At 40.9% G+C, this 21,002-nt stretch overlaps 1 protein-coding gene across 2 annotated transcripts in view; it reads left to right on the top strand.

Moving 5' to 3' along the window:
- PEAK1 (pseudopodium enriched atypical kinase 1) overlaps nt 1–21,002 on the top strand; it is a 218,660-nt gene that overhangs the window by 150,696 nt on the left and 46,962 nt on the right. For both annotated transcript variants that reach the window (XM_077828480.1, XM_077828481.1), the window contains one exon: nt 8,567–11,850. In XM_077828480.1, coding sequence (XP_077684606.1) covers nt 8,681–11,850 — 3,170 coding nt within the window. In that variant the 5' untranslated portion in view covers nt 8,567–8,680. The remainder of the gene's footprint in view (nt 1–8,566; nt 11,851–21,002) is intronic.

Consider the following 21,002-nt stretch of genomic DNA (forward strand, 5'->3'; position numbering starts at 1 on the left):
TGTGCCTCTCAAAGAAAACTGTACAGGCAAGGCCGAGTGGTTTTATGGTAGTATTATGAACTCCCATCCAGGAAACCTAAGTTGGATTCCTATTGCACATTTCTATGGGCTGCAAGTGCTGCAAAGGCAGTGTTCTTTGATGGTTGGAGGGTGGTAAAAGAACTATGTGTTGATTACTAGAGAGGCTTGTGTTGATTACTAGCTAAATAACGGTCAGGAGAGAATCTTGGTGGCTGCAACTCTGTCTGAAAACTAAGAATGGTGAAATTCTCTCCACAAATGGGTATGCTGAAGGTAAACATCATTTTCCTAAAAGAGGAAACACAAAAATAAAACTGTACTTTGATATGAAGTACCTAGTGATCAAAAGTGATGGTATTGCAATGGCAAATGACTGAAACACATACTTGTCCATATTGCCAGTAAATGTAACAGGTACTCATTTAAGAGGAGGTTTTTGCAGCATAATGCATTAAAAACACATGTCTAATAGGTGCATTCATTTTAACATATTCAGTGAGCAGGCCTGATTAATTAGTACATGTCACCATCTGGTACTTACTAAGACTATTCATTTTTAAAATGTTGAAATTGTAGGGAATGGTGCACACCAATTATGTTCTTTTTAACTGAATTATGTTGGTATAAAGTTTCAGTGGAGGAGGTCATCATTGTGATTCAGCCAGCATTCATCTAAGGGAGAATTGCCAACCTGAAATTATTTAGGACAAAGGAAAAATGCCTGAAATGCATTGTGAAAAGAGAAGAAAAATGCCTGAAATGCATGTATTACTATCTTTAGGCACGCAATTGAGAAGAGGTCAATAAATAAGAGTCATAAAAATACCTCTGCATTTCAATGCAAGGTTCAAGCACCTGATATCAAGATGTCTCAACAGATCATCTCTTCATCCTAATGCAGAGTCCTTGAATCTGTCATCTTACACCACACTGCACTGATAAGTGGAATAGTTTGTTACATTTTCATGAGCTTGATATCAGCATAGTGTGCCAAATTCAGCCCAAAGGTAAACAGTTGCATATCTGTGGAACTCAGTAGAGTAGTACACCCTTGTAGAGGACTGAATTTGGTCTACAGTGTTGTCAAACTGTTGTTTTACTGGTTCATCCATCTAGTGAACAAGGAAGTATGATCCAGTGGCTAGAGCACTACATTAGGAGGTGAGACGTGGATTCTATTCCTGGCTCTTCCATTGACTTACTTTGTGAATTTTAAGTTATTTAATGACAGGTTTCAGAGTAACAGCCGTGTTAGTCTGTATTCGCAAAAAGAAAAGGAGTCCTTGTGGCACCTTAGAGACTAACCAATTTATTTGAGCATGAGCTTTCGTGAGCTACAGCTCACTTCATCAGATGCATACCGTGGAAACTGCAGCAGACTTTATATATACACAGAGAATATGAAACAATACCTCCTCCCACCCCACTGTCCTGCTGGTAATAGCTTATCTAAAGTGAGCAACAGGTTAGGCCATTTCCAGCACAAATCCAGGTTTTCTCACCCTCCACCCCCCCACACAAATTCACTCTCCTGCTGGTGATAGCCCATCCAAAGTGACAACTCTTTACATAATGTGCATGATAATGAAGTTAGGCCATTTCCTGCACAAATCCAGGTTCTCTCACTCCCTCACCCCCCTCCAAAAACCCACCCCCATACACACACAGACTCACTCTCCTGCTGGTAATAGCTCATCCAAACTGACCACTCTCCAAGTTTAAAACCAAGTTAAACCAGAACATCTGGGGGGGGGGGGGTAGGAAAAAACAAGAGGAAATAGGCTACCTTGCATAATGACTTAGCCACTCCCAGTCTCTATTTAAGCCTAAATTAATAGTATCCAATTTGCAAATGAATTCCAATTCAGCAGTTTCTCGCTGGAGTCTGGATTTGAAGTTTCTTTGTTTTAAGATAGCGACCTTCATGTCTGTGATTGCGTGACCAGAGAGATTGAAGTGTTCTCCGACTGGTTTATGAATGTTATAATTCTTGACATCTGATTTGTGTCCATTTATTCTTTTACGTAGAGACTGTCCAGTTTGACCAATGTACATGGCAGAGGGGCATTGCTGGCACATGATGGCATAAATCACATTGGTGGATGTGCAGGTGAACGAGCCTCTGATAGTGTGGCTGATGTTATTAGGCCCTGTGATGGTGTCCCCTGAATAGATTTGTGGGCACAATTGGCAACGGGCTTTGTTGCAAGGATAAGTTCCTGGGTTAGTGGTTCTGTTGTGTGGTATGTGGTTGTTGGTGAGTATTTGCTTCAGGTTGCGGGGCTGTCTGTAGGCAAGGACTGGCCTGTCTCCCAAGATTTGTGAGAGTGTTGGGTCATCCTTTAGGATAGGTTGTAGATCCTTAATAATGCGTTGGAGGGGTTTTAGTCGGGGGCTGAAGGTGACGGCTAGTGGAGTTCTGTTATTTTCTTTGTTAGGCCTGTCCTGTAGTAGGTAACTTCTGGGAACTCTTCTGGCTCTATCAATCTGTTTCTTTACTTCCGCAGGTGGGTATTGTAGTTGTAAGAAAGCTTGACAGAGATCTTGTAGGTGTTTGTCTCTGTCTGAGGGGTTGGAGCAAATGCGGTTGTATCGCAGAGCTTGGCTGTAGACGATGGATCGTGTGGTGTGGTCAGGGTGAAAGCTGGAGGCATGCAGGTAGGAATAGCGGTCAGTAGGTTTCCGGTATAGGGTGGTGTTTATGTGACCATTGTTTATTAGCACTGTAGTGTCCAGGAAGTGGATCTCTTGTGTGGACTGGACCAGGCTGAGGTTGGTGGTGGGATGGAAATTGTTGAAATCATGGTGGAATTCTTCAAGGGCTTCTTTTCCATGGGTCCAGATGATGAAGATGTCATCAATGTAGCGCAAGTAGAGTAGGGGCTTTAGGGGACGAGAGCTGAGGAAGCGTTGTTCTAAATCAGCCATAAAAATGTTGGCATACTGTGGGGCCATGCGGGTACCCATAGCAGTGCCGCTGATCTGAAGGTATACATTGTCCCCAAATGTGAAATAGTTATGGGTAAGGACAAAGTCACAAAGTTCAGCCACCAGGTTAGCCGTGACATTATCGGGGATAGTGTTCCTGACGGCTTGTAGTCCATCTTTGTGTGGAATGTTGGTGTAGAGGGCTTCTACATCCATAGTGGCCAGGACGGTGTTATCAGGAAGATCACCGATGGATTGAAGTTTCCTCAGGAAGTCAGTGGTGTCTCGAAGGTAGCTGGGAGTGCTGGTAGCATAGGGCCTGAGGAGGGAGTCTACATAGCCAGACAATCCCGCTGTCAGGGTGCCAATGCCTGAGATGATGGGGCGCCCAGGATTTCCAGGTTTATGGATCTTGGGTAGTAGTACTGAGCCTTAGTTTCCCTATGTGTAAAATGTGGATGGTAATGCTTGCTCACATTTCTTAAGTGCTTTGAGGTCTATGGATGAATAACATATCAGCTTTAAGTATTATTAACTATTATATTTTACTTGAGAAGCCCAATTTCTGATTTATAGTGAATGTGTGTGTTCAGGTTTTAATTAGCCCTGATATTTCCATGTAAGTCTCTTATAATTCATTATAGTGATCACTTTGGGATAGGAATTTCCACAGAGTTTTTCTCATTTACTTCAATGGCTAGGTAGCTTGTTGAGTGGTGGCATGCAAACTATGGAGGGAGAGACTGAATATGTTCTTTTGATATCTGAAGAATAAGAAGATTATCAGGGCAGGGGTGTGTCAGTTTCACAAGCACCTTTCTCTTGCATAGTAGAGCAAAATAGATTCATAAGCAAATTATGTTAGATTATCTCAACCAACTGAAATTTTAAAATATTCCTTTTTGAACATGAGGTACTTTGTATATGTGTTTCCATTAGCTTCAGTGGACTCTGCTGCACACTATCAAATGATACCTCTTGCTAGTAACAGCTACCAGAACAACATTCAGAATGTGAGGACAGCACAGTACCTATAGTTAAGGTTGAAAGAGTTTAGCCATTGTCATTTTAAGGGCTAGGAAGGGGAGAAAGTAGTTCAGCAAAATATGTAAAATAATTTTTGAGTTATGTTCCAGTGAAGAAAGGGATAGACTTTTTTCTATCTTTATAAAGTTCAGACACTGATTTTTAAACTTCAAGTTTGCTATCAATTTAGCTCTTAATATTCCAAAGTGCCTTTGGTATTAAAATTAGAAAGTAATAGATATTTGAATTCCTTTACTTTTTCCAGCCCACAAACAACAAAATTTCCTATGGTTTGAAGGTGCAGAGTTCCCTTCTCACAGCTGCAGGTGATTTCAGAGGATGTTACATGGAGAGCTCACAAATCAGACATCCTGTGACTGTCTAAAACCAATCTGTGTCTGTCTGGAAACCAATCTGTAGTTTATGAACTATTAACTGAATGACTCTTGCCCACTTCACAGGCTATATCAGAAAACTATATGTCATGTCTTGAGGCTGTGTGTAAACCATTTATATTAGGTGTTAATGTTCTAAATTATTAATGGCTAATGTTAATGGCTAGTATATGCCTAATGTGAGCTCGATTTCTATACTGGTGCCTTTGGGATATGTAAGCGTAAGTTTGTGTACAGTTATGATTATATCATTTTAATATTTTAACTTGAGCTGGGCTTTTTAAATATGAATCTCCCTGGTTTCTGCCAATTTCTTACATCTAACATTCAGATTCATTTTTCCGTATGCAACTCTTATTTGGAGGAGGAAAAAAGCTGATCAGTTTCAGCATCTCTGGACAAGAGGGAGTAAATAAAAGCATTAAAACATTGTTGTAACCCAAAGATATGAAATATGCTACTCTCCATCATTTTTACCACAATCTTTTTATCAGAAAATGTTTGGACTAAAGGACACTGATCCATAAAACTGTCCATTTTGTGAGAGAATTTCAAAGCATCCATCTCTGTCCATCTCTCAGAGAGTTTGTAAAAACCAGCTAAACCTTAAAAATCACATTCACACTTACTCTTTTGTTTGAATTATTTGCGTTGGACTCAGAACAGCATCTTTTTTTTTTCTTTCTCTCTTTTACGTAGTGGATACTTGAAAGCAGGGAGATCACCAGAATGAGAGATTCTGGCACTTCCCTACTTTCTCTTAAATATTTCAGGAGACTCATTTCTTGAATGTAACTTTTATAATAAGAGTATACGATGAGGTTTTTGGGCTAGGAAAGCTGCTTCAAAGAGTTCAACGAAGAAGGAAAAGTAATTTTCCCCATTGCTATAAAAACCAAAGGCTTTGAATAGATCAGTATCTGGCAATGCTAATATCTGTTAGATTATATAGAGAAAGGTTTTGGGACTATCTTCAAGGGAAAAAGCTTTGTCTCTAAACATTATTAGTCAATATATGAAATATGAGAACTCTGTTACCATGAATGTGCTGGATAAAACTGTTCTAGTGCTAGACTGCAGCCCCATCTGGTGTTTGAACAGGGGTGTTTCTTATGCAGCTCTCCTATAGCATCGTGTGAATAGGAAGGCACCGTACCATACTGTATTTGAGAAAATTGACATATATACAAGTGCCCAATTTTATTAATAGCTTCTATTGTATGCCATACTATGATGAAATCCAATTGTGTTTCTGGTCAATTACAGCGTAGCAATCCTGTTGATAACATGCCAACTACTAAATCAGGCTGAGAGCTGTATTTACTAGATAGGTTTATTTACAGTTTGTATTTATTTCTGTGATCAAAAATGTATATTGATCATTCAAATTGCCTAAGAAAATAGAAAGAGTTGCCTCCTGTTCCTTGTATTTTTACATTAAAAATGATTCTCTGAAGTTACATTGGGATGAATTTGGCCTGGCAGGTTTAAATTGGTGAGACATCAATTCTTGAAAGACTCAAATCCTACATATTCTGAAGGCTCACATTTAGTAGGTTCATATTTGTTTTTTGACACAGGGCTAATTATTTCAGGAACTGATCAAACTCATTCTCAAATAGTTTTCCAATTAGCTGAGGGAAATTTCTACTTGTATTGCAGATTTGGTAGGAAGAATATAGGTGAAACAAACCAGTGACTAAAAGAAGCATTGCCTTGCATCATGTATATGGTTTAAGATAGAACAGAGACAATAAAACTAAGTTGACTAAAGATATACCATGAAGAAACTGAAGTGTGTGACTTTCTGCATATAATGGATCAGTGTCTTTTATCCAGCTCTCTTTTTGGAGTAACCATTTTCTCTTTCACTAAAGTATCTGCCAAGTAATAATTTAACCTTGATGAAAACATGATTGAAAGGCTTTTTGTCAGGTAACTATGAATTAAATTGAATTGTTCAGGCAGGTTCTCTCAGTCAAGCAATAGAACGTTCACCTTTGAACCTAAATCAAATGCTTTAGATCGCATTTGAGAAAACTCAACATATTCTTTAACCATCCCCGTCCTGTCTAATATTTTGGAGGAGGTTTCTGTGGTGACATACCCTTCTTTTTTAGTTTTAGGTCCTATCTTTCTCAGCTTCCAGTTTATCAGGCAGAACTGAAGGTCAATAGCACTGAATAAGTAGGAATTTAACACTAGATTCCTAATTGTCACTTTTCAGGGACGTGCTGGCCGCCGCTTCCCACAGCTCCCATTGGCCAGGAACAGCGAACCGTGGCCACTGGGAGCTGCAGGCGGCTGTGCCTGAGGACAGTCAATGTAAACACTGTCTCACAGCCCGCCAGCGCATTACGCTGATGGGCCACAGGTTGCCCACCACTGTTCTATATCTAGGGCCCTACCAAATTCACAGTCTATTCTGGTCAATTTCACAGTCAGAGAATTTTTAAAATAGTAAATTTCATGATTTCAGCTATTTAAATCTGAAATTTCACCGTGTTGTAATTGTAGGTGTCCCGACCCAAAAAGGAGTTGTGGGTGGGGGGTCACAAGGTTATCATGGGGGGGTTGCGGTACTGCTACCTTTACTTCTGCACTGCTGCTGGCGGTGGCACTGCCTTCAGAGCTGGGCAGCTGGAGAGCGGTGGCTGCTGGGCAGGAGCCCAGCTCTGAAGGCAGAGTCGCCGCCAGCAGCAGTGCAGAAGTAAGGATGGCATGGTATGGTATTGCCACCTTTACTTCTGCGTTGCTGCTGTCATGGCACGACCTTCAGAACTGGGCACCTGGCCAACAGCCTCCCAGCTCTGAAGACAGTGCAGAAGTAAGAATGGCAATAACACAACCCCCCTAAAATAACCTTGTGACCTCCCCACCCCCTGCAACTCTTTTTTGGGTCAGGACCCCCAATTTGAGAAACTGTAGTTTCCTCTGTGAAATCTGTATAGTACAGGGTAAAAGCACACAAAAGACCAGATTTCATGGTCCGTGATGCATTTTTCATGGCTGTGAATTTCGTAGGTCCCTATCTATATGTAATTGTTTTGCTTTTCATATATTTGGTTTTGTAGAAGTCAATAAAGAGCTATATGTTGTCAGATAGAGACTACTTGGTTATTTTAAGTCATTGCAAAGAGTGTTTACTCCTGGGGGAATTCTGTGCCAAAAAAATAAAAATATGGCACACAATATTTTAAAATTCTGCATATTTTATTTGTGAAAGTAATACAATCTAATCACTCCAGTTTCAATTATTTTGGTAATTTATTTCCTATTTCTCTGTTATATTTTTGTTGCGCATCTCAGTCTGGGTGTGTCACATGCCAGCTGAGCACATCTTGGGGGAAAACTCTGCCCCTCTGGTCTTTTGTTGATTTCTGAGTTTTTGTCCCCATAGGGTTACCGTATAGAGGCTCCCAAATAGAGGACAATGCCAGGGGGACGGGGAGTTGGAAGGGGGATACAGTTGGGGAGTGCTGGAGGGGTCTGTGTGTACTGGGAGAGAGTATTTGGGGAGTACTGGAGGGGGCTGTGCAGGGTACCTCCCAGCCCAGACACCTGCATCCCCTCTTCCCCAGAACCCAGCCACGGGGCCAGAGACCTCCACATGAACCCCAGACGACAGCCACGGGGCACCCCCCGTCCCAGACACCTGCATCCTCTCCTCCCAGAGCCTGGGGATCCATAGGGAGAAACAGCCTGATGCTGGTCAGACCGGGCTTGTATGGAGTTTCCTGTGGTGATTTCAGTGTTGGACGGTACAGGGCCGACAGTGCACAGGGCCTCCAACTCTGCCGGATTGGGCTGTCTGCTCACTGTGAGGCCACGGCCCACATGCCACCTCCTTCCTTCAGGGTGTGCCAGGAACCACAGCTGCCAGGAACCATCCAGTTCCCCTCCCCCCAGCAGTGTCCTGTATTTGTGAGTTGGGGAGCCCGGCTCTGCCAGGACCAGTGGCCCCTAGTGGCGGCCAGCAGCAGTGCAGCACCAATTCTGTGGGAAGAAATGAAATTCTGTGCAGAACTTTAATTCTCCGTAAATTCTGCATTGCACAGTGGCACAGAATTCCCCAAGAGTAAGTGTTGTAAAAGGAGAAACAGTCAGAATATGAGTATAAACAGTCATTCACTTGTGACTGAATGTTGTTGTTTTTCCCCCATTCTTATCTTTTGTTTTCTGTCTTTCATTTTTAGAAAGAAATAACTATTTGAAAGCATAGCCAGAATAAATGAGCAGAGTGAAAACAAATGTATGAAGTTCTTACCATGCACTGAACAGTGGAACATCAGCTGCAAAGCTCTGGGAAAATGTCTGCTTGCAACACCTTCACTGAACACGTCTGGAAACCTGGTGAATGTAAAAATTGCTTCAAACCCAAAAGCTTGCACCAACTGCCCCCAGCCTCTGAAAAGGTTCTCCTCTCACATGGTAATCTGAAAACCAATGCAAACCACAGCAACAACCACCGTGGTAGAAGTACAGGAAATTTCCGACCCCCTGTAGCAAAGAAACCCACTATAGCTGTGAAACCCACCATGATGGTGGTAGATGGGCAGAGTGTCAGTGGTGAGATCAGCACACCAGATCATTGTGAGAACAAGCCAATAATTATAGGGTGGAACCAAAACAAGGCTGTCTTAAACAAAAAGCCACTGAACAATAATAATGAAGATGAAATTGAAGGTTATAGCCATGTTCATAGGCCTTATGGCAACAATGATAGTGCAAGTAAGATACCAAATAACAATAATAATAATGGACTGACAGAAGTGTTGAAGGAAATTGCGGGTTTGGATACCACACCTCAACTAACAGGAAATGAAATGAACTCAAGGGAAACTTTCTTGGGAAGAATAAATAATTGCTATAAAAGATCATTAGAAAGACAGATCCCTCCAAGCTGTATGATGGGTGGAATGAAGGATTCACATAGTAAGCATGTTATTCTGAGTGGAAGCACTGAAGTAATAAGTAATGAAGGTGGGCGTTTCTGTTACCCAGAATTCTCCAGTGGAGATGAGAGTGAGGATGATATGTTTTTTGGCAGCATGCAAGAAGAGCATGAGAGTTGGGATGAAAGTGATGAAGAGCTGCTAGCAATGGAAATTCGCATGCGTGGCCAACCTCGCTTTGCTAACTTTAGAGCTAACACCCTGTCTCCTGTCCGGTTTTATGTTGACAAAAAATGGAACACTGTGCCTTTAAGGAACAAGTCTCTACAGAGGATTTGTGCTGTAGACTATGATGATAGCTATGATGAAATTTTAAATGGTTATGAAGAAGAAACTGTGATCCTTTTTGGGCAGGAAAGCATGCAGAGTATGGTATCATCTGATTCCACATCTCCCGATTCTTCTTTGACTGAAGAGTCTCGCTCTGGAACAATCAGCAACTCATCTCAAAAACTCTGCAATGGAGGGTTATCTCCCAGTACCCCTAAGGAGATCAAGTTGATTGAACCAGATTATGAGAGTCTTTGTGATAAGCAGCAAGTGAAAGACATGTCAAAAGCTTCCAGAAACACTGCAAAAATTCTAGAGACTCACAAGGCAGTTCTTGCACTTAGATTGGAAGAGAAGGATGGCAAGATTGCAGTACAAAGTGATAATCAAGAAAGCAAAAGTGCTACAGATGTTACTGGTCAAGCAGTGACTATAAACTTGGTACCAATGGAAGATCAAGCCAAACCTTACAGAGTGGTGAATATGGAACAACCAGTGTGCAAGCCCTATACTATAGTAGATGTGTCAGCAGCCATGACCAATGAGTGTATGGAAGGTCAGACTGAAAGCTCAGAAACCAAAAGTACTCCATCTAGCCCAAATTCACCAGGAACTCCAGGTGCACCGATTATATCTACTACTGCATCATCTGGGCGAGTAAATGCCAATCTAAAAAAATCCAGTGCAGTCAGATACCAAGAAGTATGGACTTCCAGTACTAGCCCACGACAGAAGATACCTAAGGTGGAATTAATTGCTAATAGCTCAGGACCTTCAGTCCCTCCAAGGAAAAGCAGCCACAAATCTGCTCCTACTTCACCTACAACCACAAATATTTCTTCAAAAACCATCCCAGTGAAGTCACCCAATTTGTCTGAGATAAAGTTTAATAGTTACAACAATGCTGGCATGCCACCTTTCCCAATTATCATTCATGATGAACCTACATATGCTAGGAGTTCAAAGAATGCTATCAAAGTTCCTATTGTAATCAATCCAAATGCATATGATAATTTAGCCATCTATAAAAGTTTTCTAGGGACCAGTGGAGAGCTATCCATCAAAGATAAAACAACAAGTGTAATAAGCCACACATATGAAGAAATAGAAACAGAAAGCAAAATCTCTGAAAATATACCCAGCAAACCCACTGAATTTACCCAGCCCAAGGGGGTAACTAATAGCACAGAGTGTAAACTGGGTTCTGTGGCTCAGAAAGTTCAAGAGTACAATAGCTGTCTTAGCAAAGGTCAGACATCACCAAAAAGAAGTCATAGTTTTGACCACAGCTCCCCAACAAGAGTCCAGAAGACAAGTCAGGAGCCTGCAGCTAAAAGGGAAGGAGCACAGGAGACTTCTGGTGGCAGCAGCAATAGGGAAAATGCAAACACAGTGCTTTCTCAGATTGTGGCTTCTATCCAGCCCCCACAGTCTCCTCCAGAAACACCTAAATCAGGACCCAAATCTTGCAGTGTGGAAGAATTATATTCCCTACCACCTGATGCAGAGACCACTAAAAGCAGCCTGGTACGACCCAATTCTCTCTTTACCGCACAACCCCCCATCAATGATACTGAAGTATCCAGTGCCACAGAAAGCACTACCACTAAAATGCAGAAGGATACACTTTCAAAGCCACTTGCCACCCATTCTTCAAAGCCAATAACAGGCACCCATAATACCATAAGTCCCAAAATAGAGCAAGCACCTCCATTTCCCCCTCCGCGTTCCACTTCTTCACCCTATCATGCAAGTAATCTGTTGCAAAGACATTTCAGCAACTGGAACAAACCAACCAGTCCCATTAGATCAACAGAGGCAGAGTCAATACTGCATTCAGAAGGGAGACGAGCAGCTGATGCAAAACCCAAGCGCTGGATATCCTTTAAGAGCTTCTTCCGCCGCAGAAAGACTGATGATGAGGAGGACAAAGAGAAGGAAAGAGAAAAAGGGAAATTAGTGGGTCTTGATGGAACTGTTATACATATGCTGCCTCCTCCTCCAGTTCAACGCCACCATTGGTTCAGTGAGTCAAAAACAGACTCCAGTGAGAAGCCATCCATTGTTTTCATGTATAGATGTGAACCTGCACAGGCTGAACCAAACACTGACCAGAACAAGGCTAGAGTGGAGTCTCCAAATGAAGATACGGAGGCAAAGGACAAAGCAGAAATGGAAGAGATGTTGGCAGAGGATTCTGAACAGAAAATTAAGAGTCATTCTTCACCATCTCAAATTCCCAAGAAGATCCTCAGGTAAACTGCTATTAACAGCATATGTCTTTTTAACTCACTCATTCGGTGTTGTGGAATATGCTGTACATTTTGCAGAAATGGGAAGTAATTTAAGGGCTTTATAGAGAACTTTTTATGTGTATGTGTAATGTTTTTACAGTTTTAACATTTTACTGGATAGTCGTTTTCATTAGCACCTTTCTTCATATGAACAGCATCCAGTATTTTGAACTGTCTTCAATAGGTCGATCTTGTTTCACTGAATCAAACACACATGGCCCTGAATTTTTAGATTAACATGGTATTTCTATGTTATAGAAGACTAAAGAACTCTGGTGTAGACGTGGATGGTAAATATTTCAGGGAGAAGTAGAGTGCATACTGACTATCTATCTGTCTGTCATGTGCCCCTCCAGAGGAAAGAAACACATCTCCAGCTGTAGTACCCAATACTGATAGTCCATGTCATGGCACAGGTTTTATTAGCATGTATTTTATTATGCTGATGGGAGGGAGCTGTCCCATCAGCCTAGTAAATCCACCTCTGCAAGAGGCGGTAGCTGTGTCGGTGGGAGAAGTCCTCCTGCCAACATAGCGCTATCCACACCAGTGCTTAGGTCAGTGTAACTTACAGCGCTCAAGGTTATGGCTTATTCACAACTCTGAGCAACATAAGTATACCAACGTAAATGGTAGTGTAGACCAAGCCTTGGTGAAAGCAGGCTACCAATATATTAACTCAAAAGGTATTTTAAAACTTTTGTACCTGATTATTCTTTTAGTTGTACTCTGCCAGATAGAAAATTATAAAATCATAGACTTGTTCCTTTCAATGCGATGTCTGACCCTCACCAAAAACAAGGTCAGGTCCTAAAGTTCCCTCACCCTATTTGTTCTCAGTACTCTTGTCTATACAAGAAAAATGCACTGATTTAACTTTAAATGGTTTTTAAACTGATTTAAAATCATGGAAATCTATGTGTGGACACTCGTATTTCAGTTTATCTTAAACTGATTGCTAATCAATTTAACCTAAAGTTGAAATCAGCCTGTTTTCAACTGCCCATCGGAGTGTCAAACTCAGCCTTTTGCATGAGTTTAAAATCACACCTTTATTAAAACTGGTGCAATAAGGACTTATTTATTGTCTGCTTTTCTGATAATTTTTCAGAGTTGGAAAGCTCAAGTTTTTGTTACAATGTTTTTGATTAAAGTTAAGGGTATAAAGTGGGTATTATGATCTAGGAAGTATCACCACACTTGAGTGCAGTATAGCACCTGGCTGAAAACAAAGTGTCTTCAACTACCCTAGGGATGGTGCTGTTACTTTGCTTTACCACACCTGCCTAGAGTATGTTTGTACTGTTACTGTTTGCAATAGCTAGTCTCTCTTTCACCCCCTTTTTAGATAATTTTCTTTATTTTTTTCCCACCAAGCTGTGGTGTTAGTGTGAAATCATAGCTCAGAATTTTTCAAGGGTAATTATATTGTATTTGCTATGAATTCTGTTTTATAAAAAGTACTAACTCCATTGTGATCTTTCTGAGAATATTTAAAAAAAAAGAAAAGAATGAAACATTGGAAGTTTTATGGGCAGTATAAGATTTGGTAGCTTTTTGTGGCATGGGGCTTTCTGTAATTTTTTTTAATTGCCTTTGATGCATTTTGGTGTTTTAAGGTAATTGTTTTTACTTGATTTTGAGTGCTGTTAAGGAGGGGGAAGAAAGTGGGGTGGGGGAGAGACCTTTTCAATACGAAAAATTAAGACAATATGGTTCAAGGATTTTGATTTGTCTGTTTTACAATATTTGTGAACCAGGCCTGGCTGCTTACAGTTTTGCACCAGTAGGAGGTATTATTTGATTTACCAAGTGATGCTACACTTGCTTAGTGTTAACTCATTAGATGTTAGGTAAAGGTTAATGCTAATTCAGGCTAAAATATGTGGAACAGAAAAGAAGTTCAAAATCTCCAGTTAATGACTGCAGCAGGCTTAGAGAAAAATTGCAGACATGAAGACATAAAGATCAATGAACATGACACTTATCTAACTGAGAATGCCAACAACTGTAAAGCGCACTGAGCGATCAAATTGATTACCTGAAAAATAAGATCAGATTAAGAAATGTCAGATTTGTAGGGGGTCCTGAAGGCATATCAACAAGAGAAACTGAACTTTTTTTTTAATCCCATAGTGGATTATGAAGGTGGCAGAGACTGACAACTTTAAATTCCTTTAGCACTGTGTTGTGGTTATGATATCGCTGGAAAGGTCAGTTAATCACCCAGAACAGCACTTGCAGAATATTCATCTCTTGAAATGAGGAATAAATGTTTGAAACTGAATGAATTTGAGTCTGTGATGGGGTCCTCAAGTATTTTATCCATGTTATGGTCTTGTTGGGTTTGTTTGTTTGTTTGTTTTTGTGGGGTTGTTGTTGTTGTGTTTTTGTTTTGTTTTTTTGTCATGCATAGTGGTTAAAAAGATGCTGGCAATATGAAATTGGCATCTCAGTGGAGGGTTTTTCTGAAAACCAAAATGAACTCCCCTCCCCGTCCCAAGGATAGAAAAGTCTTTCCGGTAAAGGTTTCAAATTGAGACAGGATATAACCTTTCCTACTGTGTTTTTTTTCTTTTTCTTTAAAAAAAAAATCATAGTAACTAAGTTTTACCAAATATTTGTAAATAAAATTTATTGTTTGGTGGTGCAGTAGTTAATCCTGCTCACCCTGGTAATTTGAGTGATTCTTTTGCAGGAAATTGCATTTAAGGCTTTGTGTTATGTCTGTGCAGAATGGAAGATGACTAAAGATAGTTTCAAGGGGAGAGAGAAAATATGAAATCTAGAGTAAAGATCATCTTTATTCCAGAGGATTTGTGGGATACCTCCTCCACCATTCCTCACAGTCACTCCTCCCTCACAAACTCTCTATCACAGCAGCCCTCTCTGAGTATATCTACATTGCAGCTGGGAGCTAGCATCCCAGCCCAGGTAGACAGACTCAGGCTAGTGGGGCTCGAGATAGCACTAAAAATAGCTGTGTGGACATTGTGACTCTAGGCTTGAGGTCCAGTGGCTAGCCTGAGTTTCTGATGCAGCTGCAAGGCCCACACAGCTATTTTTAGCGTGTTAGCTCAAGCCCTGCTAGTGCGAGTCTGTCTGCCCGGGTTGGGAGGCTCACTCCCAGCTGCAGCATAGGTATACCCTCTGCTTCAGAGAAGGGCTAGCGATAGCTTCTCTTGTAGAGCAAGTCAATACTGCTTCTTGGATTGACCTCAAGGAGGAATACTAGAGATCAATGTGAGTAGTTCTCAGCCCTTGCTGTCTGGATTATGTTGTGAACCCCTGTGCTGCCTCTTGGCATGATTTGGCAAAGCTTTTTGTTTTTACTGATGTAGAGTATTTTAGTAGAAAGATGAAGTCTCGTTGTTCTCAATTTAGGCTAGGCTATATGGCTGAATGTCACAGCTGATGTGACTTTTACAGGGGGGGAAGGAGAGTAGCTAGAATTACAATTTTCTTTTGTTATTTATCACAGCTCATTCAATGGACTTCTTCCTAGAGGAGTTGGTTACAACAAGATTAGTCTTGATAAAAATATTTTCCAGAGTACTAAGATCCAAAACCCCTATAATGGGTCTTTGGCCTCCTGTGGTTTTGAGGGAAGAATATAGAGATGTCCATCACTGGCTTAGAAATGAGGCCCTACTGGTATGCACATCAGTTATATCCAGCATATGGGAAAGGTCAAAATAATTATCACTTCATGCAGACACTGATACTTTTTCTGATCCATTCTCCACAACTACACATGGTGGCCCCATCACTGGCTGTCATTCTGTTGCTAAATGTCCCTGTAACGGGGCGGGATTCACCGGTGCGGCACCTTCTGCTGGTAGTCCAGGGAATTAGCATTTCCAGCCTCCGGAGAGCCCTCTTCAGGCCGGTGTCCTGCTTGCCGCTGGGCCCTGAGTCCCTTCCAGACTCCGGTACCCCTTTCGCCCCAGGGTGCTGCCCCCTGGCAGTACCCCCACAGATCTGGGTCTCTCCCCCCCCCCCCCAGGAACCCCCACCCTCTATCCCTACCTCACCTCAGTCTTTTGCTACTGCACGTCACCATCTAGCCGCTCACTGGGGCGGACTGCAGTATAATTGCCACTCATCACCGGCAAGGAGGGTCTGGACCTGCTGCTTCTGCCTACCCTTGGGCTGCCCTCTGCAACCCCAGTACGCTTTTCCTAGGCCTTCATCAAGGCCTGCAACCTGGGGACTTCTCAGGCTGGAGCTCCCCAGCTCTGGTCCACTTTAGGTACCCTGCTCAGCTCCCAGTAGTCAGGCACCTCCCTCTCAACATCTAGAGAGAGACTGACTCTGTCCTCCTGGCCCACTGCCCTCTTATAAAGGCCAGCTGGGTCCTGACTGGGGCGTGGCCACAGCTGTGGCTGTTTCCCCAATCAGCTAAGGCTTGCTGCTTTCCCTAGCAGCAGCCCTCTCACAGCCTCAGCCCTCTCGCAGGGCTGATTTCAAGCCCTTCAGGGTTTGTGCCCACCCACCTCCCGGGTTTTCCAATAAGACACTGCTGCAGTCCCCATAAGATATTCTTCTGAACTTATAAAGGCAGTGTTCCCTCTCTAACAGTTGGGTTTTTTAATAGCAATTACGTCTGCCTGATGGGCGTTGGAATGAAGAGTTCTGTCCACAGAACCCCAGTACTCTATTTTCATGTTGAGATCGTGGTTTTCAGGACAAAGCAATCTTTTATTCCTAAAGTCTCAAAGGAGACAGTTCTGCAAGCTTTCTGTCCCAAGCCACTGTGTCCAATGGGAAAGCTGTGGAACAGCTTTGATGTCTGCACAATAATAAAAACATATCTACAGAAAACTGAAGAATTCAGAAGATAAAGTTCATAATTTTGTCTCGTTGCCTCGCTGTAAGGAACAAAAAGACTTCAAAGTCTTTGATATCTAGGTGCATCAGATTATGAATATCTGAGGCATACAAGATAAAGAACTCACCATCTTCTGCACTCATGCAGCTTTGTCTCTTGGATTGAGACATACATTTCTTAAGAAGAAACCTTCAAGGTTCCCCAACTTCCATACCGGAAGTTATGTCATCTCTTCATCAGTAAGGTCATAAACTGTGCCAGCGATTGACAGGTCTGAGTTCCATCAAGATGCAAACAGGCCTCAAGCCCATCATAGGATCTATGGATCTTACAGCTTGAAGAAATTAAATGTTTAGATAGGTCCATATAAATTTTTGTAATGCTTTCTGAATTTAACAGTAATGTCTGACACTCCACTGTAAAGTTATACAATACATCAGGATCCAGTTATAAATTCTGGAGATTTTAATATTAGGTTCCATAATTGTGAGAGATTACAGATGTCAAGACTTTTAGAAATGCCTTGGTATCCTTAGGATTTTATAATGATACCATGTTCACACATTGCACAGAGAGTTTGCTTTTGAGAACTGCCCACATGGATCTGTTCTTGGGATTAACTCACCCTTGGAATGTGAGCTTGAAATCTTTTGGAAAACTGTCTACAGGGATCAGTATCTTTACAAACTCCCCTATCCCTTGTGCAGGGTTCCAACAGTGTAAATAGGCCCCAGCCACCCTACAGTTCTTTCCTGAAGTGTAGAAGATGCAACAAACTCTGAAAACACTCAGTGTCCTCAGTGCTCCCCTTGTCTTTTTGGTCCATTCTCTTCGGTCTGTGGATACTATTTTTATGTCATTATTTTGTTTTAAAAAAATAAAATAGTTTTTCGGGACCCATGCCAGCTCTCTTGGGGGCCAAACAGGGTGGACAAAAATCAATGTTTTTTTTTAAAAAAATCAGATTTAAATCATGAATTAAATCAATTTGATTTAAATCAAATCCACTCTGGGGCCAAACGCCAAAGGAAGCCTGATATTGCCAGTATAAATAGCAGACTGTCTTGATCTAGGAGGGGAACACCTGCCATCAGTTCATTGTAATTGCCTTTTATCTCTTGGGAAAAGAAAATGTCTTAGCAAGTTTTTCAAGGCAAAATATAATCAGTTGCAAGAACAATCTCCTAAGGACTCAATCCTGCATTAACGTTTCTGTAAATGGGGCAAAGCCCTAGCTAATCACTTTTCCACCAGAGACAATACCAAAAATCTCTGGATCTACTCCATAGGCAGGCAGGAACAATACTGCTAGATGCCATTCTCCTGGATTGGGGTCTGGAGTTACTCCATCTCTCAAATCCTGTTGATCGCAAAGACCATCTGGAAAATTATACAATAAGGAATCAGAGTACTGTTGAAAGTCCCAACTTGGGGCCATCTAGAATTGATATAAAAGTGGCAAATCCATCTTCCCAATTTACTTTCTCTCTTGTCTCAGGATTGGGATGAGGTTCTCTACTTGAATTCATAGCCTTTTGGGCTGTCAACTTATCTTCTGGACTGCTAGAAAACTAACTCAGGAATGTTCTGATAAAGTCCAAAAGATCATCCTGGAAAACAGGAAGACCTTAGCTAGCAAACCTATTTACTGAAATGGGAGAGATTCTACATTTAGGTAGCTCAAAATGTAATGGACCTGAGATGATCCTCCATCACTTTCATCTTCAACTGTTTACTCCACTTGGAGCAATGAACAGTGTCAGAGTTCAGTCAAGGTCTACCTGGCTGTCATTTTGACTTTCTACCCTTTGAAGTGTGGACCAACAGTTTTCATTCACCCTGCTGTAACCAAGTTTATGAAAGGGTTGTTCTGTATATTCCCTCTGGAGCACAAGCTACTTACATAATAGTATTTTAATCTTTTTTGAAGCTTTGTCAGAATCTTCTCTCTACAATCTCTCTGTGAAAGCAGTATTCTTCAGTGTCATTGCAAAAATCAATGATATGCACATTCCTTGAATACAGTTTTCATTTCTGTGTGCAGTATTGTTGTAGGCATGTATTCATTTCTGGTCATCCTATCTCAGAAAGGATATAGCAAAAATAATGGGTGTTCAGAGACAGTCAGCAAGAGAATGAGAATGATTAGAGTGAAGACGAATAAGAGGGGACATAATATAATTATATGAAATAAGGAATGGTGTACAGATGGTAAATCCAGCACTCCTGTATGTATTTTCTCAAAATATAAGAATAAGGGAAATTCAATTAAATTGAAAGGCAGCAAATTTACAAAAATATTGATAAAAAGATATACCTTTTGCCAGGGAGTGATTAAAATGTGGAACTCATTGCCACTAGATATCATTGAGGCCAAGAATTTAGTAAAATTTATAAAAGGATTAGACTTATTGTATGGATAATGAGAAAATTGTATATATAGAATTTTAAAAATAGAAGGGATTTAAACCCACATGCTTTAGAGAATAAGTCAACCTCTAACAGTCAGGAGCTAGGAAGAAACTTCCTTTATGGGTTGGCAGTTTCAAATTGTCAACTGTGGGGTTCTTTCACCTTCCACTGAAGCATCTGTTCCTGTGTCAGAGACAGGAAACTGAACTACAGGAGCTACTGGTTTGATCCAGCATGTCAGTTTGTTTTTTTATTCTCGTAATATAAACCCATAAAGTTACTCAGATACAAACTTGGTTGTTTATCCTCCCTACACTGTTTCATGAAGATAAGGTGATTCTTCATCCTCATTCTAAGTTCCTGTCTAAAGTGATGTTTGATTTCCATCTCAGGCCATTAACTTGCCTGTACTTTTCCTCAAACTTTATTCATATTCAGGGAGTTCAGGCTTCATACCTTAAAAATCCAGAGGGATTTCAGAGGTCTGTATAGAATCAAACATATCTGTAAATTCCTTTGAATTTTTGCAATTCATCAGTAGAAGACCAGGGGCCTCAGTCCATCTCATGTATACGAGATTATGATCTTGCAGGTATCAGCCACTAGGGGATATCAGAGCACACTCATCTAGGTTATGGTAATTTTTATAGGTATTATGTTTTTCCAGAAAGCTAACAATAAAGTTTTAAATGATCAGATAAGGCAAAAAATATTGACATGTTCTGAGTGATCCTTATGCATTAATTAGTAGTAAGGAATTCTTTTCATATTTCTCTATTCCTACTTCTGTCTTTTGTGGGTGATGAGTAACAGTTGACCTTCCGTTAAACAACTGGTGGAGTGTATTAGGGTGTCTTAGCTTGATCACTCAGAACCGCTCCCTTTCTCCCATAAAAAGAGAGGTGCTTGCTCCCAGGTATCACAACATGGCATCGCATTGCTGCCGTTTTCAAAGAATTCATTTATTCTTTTTAGATATTAATATCACTTTGAATACAGATTAAAATTTTCACAGACTTTTAAAGTTAGGTTAGTTAGAGCTCTTTAAAGGCTTACAACACATTTGGTGTTAGCTACAGTTGAAACTGTTCTTACTTGACTAGTTAATGTGATACATGGCAGAATAAAATAGTGTTCCAGTAGAACTTAAACTATATTTCATGTGTTACAGCAGTGAGAGAGTTAAGAAGGCTGGGCTATAACTTAGGTAATAGTACATTCCTTAAAGTATACTAGCAAATCCCTCAGACCAACCCCCTAAAGTAAACATCAAGGTGCAGTAGGTGATATCACTGCGTGCAGAGTTCAGCCTTGTTGCTCACAGCTTGCACAACTTGTAGCACACCAGAACACTGTGGAATCAATGGCTCACCAGAGTTTCAAGACATGATTAAAAGACTCAAGAAGGTCCTGAGAGAATTTCCTTTAATGGGGAATTGTGTGAGTGAGTATAGTGGGTGAGTTCACTTTTTTTTTTCTCTATTTCTCTCTCTCTTGCTGTTGATATTCTTTGTTTGGCAAATGCTTCTGAACTTAGATTTAATGTATGTGCATGCATGTGTCTGGGACTGGGAATTAGTGTATTCTGTACCTTGCCATTCAATACTAAAATTGTTTTATAAGATACGAGAATTTCTGTTACATAGTAGTATCAGAATAGCAGACCTATTATAGACAATTTATTTTGAACAAATATATTTTTACTGGAGAGATACATACAGGTATGTATAAGATTTGTTGGTGGTAGGATAACCTCAGGTCTTTAAGATGATTTCTTTGGTTTTAAGAACGTTGTACCTGCTTTGATTTAATGTATGTCTTAATTTGAAATGCCTTTGGTTAACTCTTTAATGTGCACATCTTTTGATGC

The sequence above is a fragment of the Eretmochelys imbricata genome, chromosome 10 (genome assembly GCF_965152235.1).
Source record: "Eretmochelys imbricata isolate rEreImb1 chromosome 10, rEreImb1.hap1, whole genome shotgun sequence".
Taxonomy (NCBI): Eukaryota; Metazoa; Chordata; order Testudines; family Cheloniidae; genus Eretmochelys; species Eretmochelys imbricata.